The sequence below is a fragment of the Antrostomus carolinensis genome, unplaced genomic scaffold, assembly GCF_000700745.2.
Source record: "Antrostomus carolinensis isolate BGI_N321 unplaced genomic scaffold, ASM70074v2 scaffold4837, whole genome shotgun sequence".
In the NCBI taxonomy this organism is placed as follows: Eukaryota; Metazoa; Chordata; class Aves; order Caprimulgiformes; family Caprimulgidae; genus Antrostomus; species Antrostomus carolinensis.
Window position 1 is genome coordinate 20,022 of NW_010327902.1, and position 9,367 is coordinate 29,388.

Here is a 9,367-nt window from a genome sequence, read left to right on the forward strand (position 1 = left end):
TCAAGATCAGACATGAAGCAGTGGCAGAGCTGAGCATGGATCTCAGGAATCCAGAGCCTCAGCAAAGCTGGGAGGAGAGCATTCCAGTCAATTCTTAGTCCACAGCATTAGCCACAATCTCTCCCTGAAGGGATATAAACTAAAGGTATCCAAATTCACAGCCAGCATCTGTCTGATCCCCATTTCACCTACTCGTAAAACACAGTGCTGCACCACAGGATGCTGATTTCTATCAAATTCTGGACATGGCTACGCCCAGGCACTTACCTGGAACACAAACTGAGGCCCAAATTCACTGCTTACCTGGATATTTATGTAGCAATGCTGGTATCAGTTAAAGAAAATGCTCTGAACACAAGGGAAGATGAACAACTCACGTTAGTTATTTGTGGAGTCTCCAGGATGTGCGTGGGGCTTTGCAAGCAAAAAGGCAGTGGGCCACGCTCTCAGGAGCGCTCAGTTCCCACCGAGAACCACCTCTTCTGCTGTCAGTTGGAAGTTAAGGGCTGAGCTCTCTGGAAAAATGTCTCTTTAAGCAAAGCAACTGTTCAAGATTGAGCACTGAGTCCCTAATAAGCTCTCAGAAAACAGACCAGAAGCCCAGCTTCCTCCTACTCATCCTATAGACATAAAGAGACTGTAAGTAGTATTTTTATTTTTTAAGCACCTAAGGAATCTGGGATACTAAGAAACTTTGAAAGCAGATGGGCAGGTCCCTTCACCCCATCACTGGCTTCAGGAAACCTCAGCCTTCAGAGCTCTGAGGCTTAAAATGTTGGAGGCACTAAGAAGCACTGGGCAATTATAATTAGCTACTTACAAGCACATCAACTTTGCTCGCACCCTCCCACTGCAGACAAACTGCTCTACACACAAAACAACCCTTAACTGATCTGGCAGTGGCCAGCCAGGGCCAGAACTGGATTAAAGATCCAGGGATTTCCAGTCCCCTGAAATACCCATTAAACTGTATCGCCCTGGCCTGGTGCCAACCATTAGGAAATTACCCAGGCAAGGAGCATGCCAAAGAGAACTTGCAGACAGGCCCCAGCTCTCCTGCAAAACCATATTAACTAAATGGCCAGTTTGGCTGGGGAACTGTATTATAAATACTTAAGCTACAAATTAAGAGTGTGTTTGAGAGCCGTGCTGTCAAGCTAGTTGTCATCTTTGCTGCAGCATCACCAGTACATGAGCTTATTTCATAACTAAAACCCCCAAATCCCACCCAGTGACCTATATTTGAAGTGTGGGTCTCCGGGAAAGTTACTGACTGTCCCTCGAAATTTGCCAGAACCCAGTTAGTCCGTATTTATTTTAGGACGTGGGACCAGATGTCTGCTGCAAGGCCCGACTGACAGCGCGGGCAGGTGGCACAGTGCCAGGGAATTTCTTCCTCCTCTGGAAGTGAACCATGGTGTGTTCACTCTGCTTCTGGCCCCACAGGCGGGCAAGGCTCACCGCAGTTTGTCCCTCGCTGTCGGGGTCAAGAGCTCGTGCCCCGTAGCTAAGGAGCAGCTTGATGCAGTCGCGCTGGCCCGTGACAGCAGCGACGTGAAGGGCCGTCCTTCCCAGCGGGGTCTTAGCATGCAAATCCACACCTGCAAAAAGTCAAACACAGTCCAAGAGTGGCACGGCATATGAAAGGAGGCAATGCCACCTGCGGGCCAGAATGCACATTTATTTTCTGAAGGCAGATGCAGTTTGTTTTAGTCACATCCAATCAGTGGAATTAATAAACCTGTCTAGTGAACAAATGCTCCTGCCCTCAGCTCACACACAACGTGCTTTGTTCCATTTGGGGGCATCGCTGGCATTGCTGCAGCCAGGCATTGCCATTACATTTGCACAGAGCTCTCACTGGGAGAGGACAACACCATGCTTTAACAGGGACAAACTCGGAGGGGGCTCAGAGACAAGAACCTGAAGGGAACTTCTTCAGACAAGGTGGGATTTCCCCTCAGAACTCACTTTCAATGATAAAAAAAAGCGATTAATAAATTGTCTTTTCATTAACAAATGTCTTCTCATTAACAAATATCCCTTCATTCAGGACAATGCAGTGACTTCAGCTGACCCAGAGGACTGTCCATTGTGAAAACACAGATTTCTGGGGAAAGGCAGCTTATTGAGTTGCAAAGCAACAAAACTCCAAAATGTCAGAGCCATAGAACTAGTGCTTACAACTCTCCTTACATCTCACAGTGATAAAGTGCTGCACAGGACTGATAAAAACTAAGCATTTCTAGTTAATAAGAAAATAGCAATAAATAAATGAGACTCAAATAGGGAAGTAAAAAAAAAAAAATCAGAAATCCTATTTTCCAATATGAATTTCTCTAACACCAAGGGTCAGTTTTTATTGTCTCCAAGTCTACATCAGAAACGATGGGCTGAACACATTCTCCACCTCAAAGACAAAACATGTGAGGCCATTTGGGTACATTTCTATGGCCTGGGTAAGCAGGAGGGTGGTATGCTGTGCAGCTACAGCCAGAGAAGAATTGTTCTATCTAAGAATATTACCATGTCTCAGGAGAAACCTGACAGTTTCAACGTGACCTCTGTGGCTGGCAACAAACAGTGCCACGAAAGCGCGATGTGCTACCCGTTCCTTTTTCTGCTGTGGTCCCAGTACCTCTGCATACGGCGTGGTGCTCGTGGAGTCCTCTGTAACTCCCAGGCAGGCTAGCTGCAGAATAAACACAAACCTTTTAATCTCTTTCAAAAGAGTACTCTGATTCTTTTTAGGTATCAAGAAAGTCTCATATCCGTACTTAGGGATGCCTGCGCACTGCATAAATCACTCCAAGATCAGGTCAATAATACCTGCTTGTTTCTTATGCTTCTGCCTCATCCTGATCCTCTGCTATCTAATATTTATTCACATTATTTGTTGGAAGGAACATTAATTTGGGTTCTCCTTTTGTATGTAGTTATTAAGCTTCACAAAATCTTACAGTAACTGTTTATCTTTGCAACCCTTGTCCTCTTAAATTTGTTGGAAACTGACCTGAGTTTTTTGTGAAAGACAGAGACAGACAGTGTTGGCCACATAAGCCCAGGTTCCTCAGGAGGCAGGTGAGACTTTGGGCCCTAATTCCAGCAGGCAACTCATAAACCTAAGCTGCCTCAGGAAACAGTCCTGTATCACATTCATTGCCAGAAGGAGGTTTTTTTGGTAATGAAGCCAAAAACATCAGTTCTGAAGTGTTGCCGAGAGGCCTCTTAGGAACAATTTTCAGGTGCCTCATGCTGCTGTGCTTCCTGAGAAGCTATTTCCATGTTGGGCTACATCTTCCACAATGCACCATGGTTTTCTCATCTAGTAAGTGGAAGCACATTACTAGAACAGCTGTACAGTTATTTCTTATAAAAGTAGGGTTTTGTTTTTTTCTTTCATTTGAAAATCAACAGTGTCACCAAGCTTTTTGTGGAGCTCTTATGCCAATACCTTTCATTTCAAAGGAGACCATTTGTCTTTGTGGCACAGCTTTCTGTTTCCTACTCTCCACCGAGATCTTTAATACACAAAACACTGAGGGGGGGAAAAAAAAACAAACCCAAATCCTACAAAACCCAGTTTACCCAATAGGAAAACACAAGCAATTTGGTTCAGGAGACAGAACAGCTGCTTGCCAATGAGCTGCAACACAATGCAACAGTTCACAAAAGCAAGTGCAGAACCCTGCCGTATCCGTTTGCAGTGGTTGAGGAAATGCAGAGGAACACAATGTGATTAGCCAGGTTGGAATTTGGCCAGGGCAATGGAGATAATGATTCTTTACAAAAGGTGCCAAAGGATATTTCATGACCACATCCGCTCAGGCCTGAAGGTTTACAGTATAAATCAGCTGGAGCACCTTGTGTTTCTGCTGAGACAACATTTCAGTCCTAAATCAAGAGAGCAGCATGCCCTCCATCAGAGCGCCACAGAAACATTTGTTTTTATAAAAATCAAAGCTTCCTTACTAATGAGACTTGACGGGATCGTAAACTCAAGATGGTCCATAAAGTAACACCAGATAAAGTGGATGAGACAGGGAATGTCTTCTGATTCTTGATTTCGGTACTGTCACGTATCGAGTCCCATTCTTACTCTGGGGGCAGTATGGCCAGAGGAGGATGGACTCTGAAACAGAGAGTTTCTGCCTCTGATTCTCATAATAACAGAGTAACTCAGCCTCACCAGCATACCCAGGAACAGAGAATCTCAATCTCCTAATGATGTTCTAGGATAACCAAGAAAAAGGCCTTGTTTAGACACTATGCATTATTTCTCCTATCTATATGAAATACAGTGGAATTAAGTATCTTTTCGGTGAGAAGACATCAGAAGGGTAAAATGGCAGGTAACTGAATAAAAAATGCAAACATTTTTCAGACATGAGGATAAGCAGAGACAAGAAAAGTAACCTGAAAGTATACTCACATCAGTGCTACAAAAAGTTAAGATAGTGAACAGAGAGTGAACAGAACTTGCACTCCCAAGGTACTAGTTAACAAAAGGTTGTCTTATTTCTGAATTCAACAGACTGCATTAGGGATTGACTCACTGGTTGTGGATTACCAGCCCCCTCAAAATTACCATTTTTATTGTGAACTGTGTCAGTACCTCTAGACTACTTCATTTCTATAGCAAGTCTCTTCCATTGAAGACTTCCCCACTGGCTGCTCTATGAAGTCTTGCTTTATAAAGCACTTAGACCTTCAGCAAGAGGCTTTTAGCTTTTCCACACACAGTATCCCACCCATGCACAGAAATAATGAAATGAACCTTCATAGTATCTCTTTGTGCAGCAGCTGCCACAAGATGCCCCCAGCCATCTTGTTGCCAGATGCGCATTGTAATCCTTCCACCAGGGACAATATCATTGTCCTCAAACGTAGACTCGTCAGCCAGATCTGCTGTAGGGAGTTAGAAAAGCAAAGCAAGTCAATATAAAGCAAGTCAACATATCCTCAGAGAAGACAAAGACCAGCTTAAAAACAAAAGTTAGGTGGTGACTGAGTTATTTAGCCATCCTGGTGTTCTCCTTGACTGTCATAACGCCTCAAGGACACCCTGGGTCCCGTTGTGCTAGAGCTATGAAAAGGCAGATACACCCCCAGCCCAGAAAAAGCTACAACACAGTGCGCTTGGGATAATATGGTTGTAACCCACAGAAAGCTGCAGGTAGTATGTGAAGTACCAACACTGTAGGAGGAACATACTTGGGTGTATCCATACACACATGGTGTCTTTATTCTAAAAAGAAACCTCCAAGTTTGATCTGAAAAAGCAAATAATAGGAAGTTATTTTGTTTTAACTAGCAGGTCTAAGCAAGTTTCAACGACTACCTGTTCTTGTAACCCCCAAAGCCAAGTACTCCAACACCCAACACCACACGTTCAGCTGAAGTAATAGGAAAAAAACACTGCTCCACACAATTTAACTGCAGAGGGGTCAGCCAGAGCCTCGCTAGAGCTGTTCTAGGCCGAGGTGAACCAGCCAGGTACTGACATTGGCTGTTGACAAAGCTAAGCAGGAACACAGAGGTCAGTGTTTGCAATCTTTAACCTAGAGACCATGTTGAGTAGACCATTATCTTTAAGGAGAAGGAAACAAAGTTAAGCGTTAAGTCAAGAGCTGAATTCCAAGTGACTTTCATCCAGGACTGAAATGAACTAACAGGTAAGAGGTACTACAAATACTCTTCAAGAATCCCAGAGGTTACAAGTTCTCACCTTCATCCAGGTACTGAAGCCGCTGGAAGTGAAGGGGGATCCCAGTCAACAATTCTAAATGGGACTTGAGCTTCTTCAGAGTTAAGTCATTTTGGCACTGAGGCAGTGAAAAGATCTCATTAGTCTCAGCCAGCCAGAGCTGGACAGTAAAGGTCGGCGGGCGCTGGAAAGGCATGGTGATGAACTGGTTCCTGACTAGAAGTGGGTGAGATTTGCCTCTTAGACAAAGCTTGGAATCTTGGACCCCTGTAAGTACAGGGGTTTAGATCTGGTAGTAATTCCTCCCTCCCATTCCCCTTGTATCATCAAAACCCCCCATGTATAGATCCCCCTGTGTATCATGAGCACGTTACAGTATCCAAGCAGCATAAACTGACATCAGAGAAGTACAGTGTGATGTAACAGCCTAGACAAACCCAGCAGGGAATACTACAGAAAGCAATGCACCAGAGTGATTACAGAAAGATTTCTGCTCCTGCCTGTCTTTTGATTTTCACTAGGATGACATAAACTTACTTGGAAGACCAGCAGTAGAGAAACAAAGTAGTAACTTGGGTAAATACCCAGAGTTGCCTGTATTTTATGTTGTTTTCTTTGTTAAAGTCTAGATGTCAATCTACACGTTTAGTCTAACATCTAATGAGAAGATTGTACAGCTGTTTAATTAGTGTTTCCAGTTTACTCCATAGGGTTGTTGTGCCCTAGCTTGGAGCACGTGGGTAGGCTTTACCGGGAGTGCAGGTACTGTTCATCCTCACTTTTGCACCAGCTAAATCCTGCAGACGAGAGGGAAGGTCAGATACTCTCTTGCAGCAGTTGGCAGAAGTTCTATAGCACAGGATGGAGCAGCCAGTGAGCATCTAAATGGCCAAAAGGGGGACTGCAGCAGAGGAAGATACAGAAGACTGCTGAAATAAGAAACAAAACCAACCACCCAGGTGTTGATTATTCATTCCCACCCCCAACTCCCCAAGGCCTAGCAACTACACAGCATTCATTAATGTAGGATGTCCAAGAGCAACACCACACTGAAAAAACCCACCAGTCCAGGATGCCCCTCCAGGCTGAAGTGTGGAAAGGGAAGGATTTAAAATAAAGACTTGAAAGCCAGTCTCACCCAGCACACACAAGTTCTCTTCATTTAAAACATACCTTGTTAGAGTTTCAGTTCTGACAGAATGATTTTAGTTTCAGAGCACTTTTGCCATGCTCACTTCAAGGAAAAAGCACAGGAAGAGCTCCTTCAAATCTCTGGATATCTAATGGATTTTTCACTACACAACAGGATGAATTCCACACTGAACCCTGGTTTGACAGATGACAGTGTTTACACTACGGAGATGTTTCATTAACCAAAAGAATACACTCACATCCCACTCATGACAAAAGTCAGTTACCACAAATTGGTTTATAAAAGTCACAGGATTTATTGAGATAAATACAAATAGAAAGTTACATAGATTCTCTATTCTGACAAATGAATGACACTTCCAGAGTGTCCCCACTTAACTGGGTACTAAACAACACTGTGTACAGACCGAACCGCCACGAAGGCGGCATCCTCACCGATGCCACGTGTATGCCACACACAAGATACCAGCGAGTCTGAGATCTAAGCAACATGACTAACATGCTTTGGATTACAAGTGCTTGATCATTTCCTATGGCATCCAAGCAATATTGCACCCACTAACGTTATTTTCATGTTCCTTAGCTAGAAATGTTTAGAAGTGGTATTCTTACTGCTGTTGTGAAAGTGGATCAACTAGCTAACTTTGCTCCACCTGCCTTTTAAAATACATACTTTTTGCATAATTTAAACAACCCAGAGAATTGTACGTGAACACACCGCTTTACTCACCATTGCATACATTTGTCTAGTACAAGACGTAAAGTGCGGTCTTTAGTCATGCTGAAATCATTTCTAGTTTAAAACCAAACCAAAAAGACAAACTCTGTAGAGGGTAAATCTTTTCAATAGACCTGCACATTGTCTACAAAAAAAAACCCCACCCCAAAACTATGATGTCCCCCATTAGTGCATGCAACTGTAGAGTTTTAACAAAAGTTTTTAAATGCTCTACTGAAATCATATCAGCTAAAACAGAGAAAATTTCTGGAGCCAGAGAGGTACCAAATATTGTTAAGAACAAAACTTTGTTTAGCCGTTCAGTGAACTTTTATAGCTGGTGGCTTACTGTCTACACATATCCTCATTAAAAACTCGTAGTGAACACCAACCAAACATGATAAAACATAAGGAAGCTTGTGTTTTCCAGTGGATTATTGCAAGTAAAGGTAACTATTTAAGATTATCTGACAAACAGAAACCTGGATTGGGTTAATGTTCAAAGTATTTAATTTATATACAGTACATTTCAAACATACTTACATATACACACACTCTAAAAAAATTGTTCAGTGCTGAGAAATTCAATGAACTGATGATAAAAAACAGAAGTAAAACCTTGTCAGAAAGGTCCTAGAAAATTTGAACTGTTAGAAAATACCAATATAATGCCAGCATTAGAAAAAGATATTAGAACTAGAAAAAATTAACTTGAGGGTCTTTTTGTTAAGAAATTGCAATCATAAAAAGTCCATACTGAAGAAGCATTTGTTTTAAATTATAAAAAAATTGTAAAAAATTAAATGTAGAACGTTGCAGGGCTTACAGAGTCGATACTATTTGCTGTAATAGCAGTGATAGCAGTGGTATATTTCTGCCTGCAACTTCCAAAAAGCATTTTGTGATCTCACAAGAAAACAATTTGTTACAAATACTGTACATATTATAATACACGACTAGTTAAACTTATACAAAACTGAGCCCTCCAAAAATACAGAACCCAGCTGAGGAACCTACTTGCTGTATTGCAGACAAGCCAGAATTAAAACAAAACAAAAAAGAAAAAACTGATTTCTGTAAAAACCTCCACCAATGTGAATTACTTACTAGCGTAACAGTGAAATAAGGGGAAACACTTAACAGGACTACTTAGGATAAAGTATTGTGATCCCAGAAAGAAAGTAACTTATTGCATGAAGCCATTTCTTTAGTATTTAACCACTAGTTTTTGAACAGGACAAAGTTCCAATCCACAATGTAAAATAAAACAAACAAACGACAGACTTTCTTTTTTTCAGGCCCCACACTCTCTGCAGATTTGGGACACAACAGAAGACAAGATCCACCAAAAAATATTAGCTTTATGATTTTTTCAAACTGGTCAGAAGCTACCTAGTTTTCTTAACAGAAATATTTGTTCTATCTGTATATTCTGTCTTTCTTCCAAAACACCTGTTCAAATATACAGAAGACATCCTACTTAAGCTTAAGGATCTCGGGAACCTTCACTTATTGTTTGCCCCAAACCTTACCATACAATCCACAGAAGTTACAGAGGAAACTGTGTCAACACCTTTCCCCTGAACATTTGTTATTTGAGGTTTTTCAGAATTTAGAGTTCTTTTGTTTCTTAGGAACACAGTAGCAGGCTGTTTGGGATTTGAACGTCAGGTTTTGAATGTTGGACCAGTTAAAAGGAGTTTTTCAAATAACATATGTAAAAAACCCAAACAAACAAAAAATAAGTCTGTAAAATTCTGTAATACCCTTCTACAGATACAACACAGGAA

The 9,367-nt window shown here is 41.8% G+C and overlaps 1 protein-coding gene across 1 annotated transcript; it reads right to left on the reverse strand.

Annotated features, from left to right (window-relative positions):
- Positions 1–1,317: 1,317 nt before the first annotated feature.
- ANKRD60 (ankyrin repeat domain 60) lies at positions 1,318–5,903 on the reverse strand. The gene is made up of 4 exons (XM_010172041.1): positions 5,729–5,903; positions 4,778–4,908; positions 2,527–2,692; positions 1,318–1,601 (listed from the first exon to the last, which is right to left on the reverse strand). Exons 1-4 carry the CDS (start codon positions 5,901–5,903, stop codon positions 1,318–1,320), a joined length of 756 nt encoding a protein of 251 aa, XP_010170343.1.
- Positions 5,904–9,367: the final 3,464 nt, after the last annotated feature.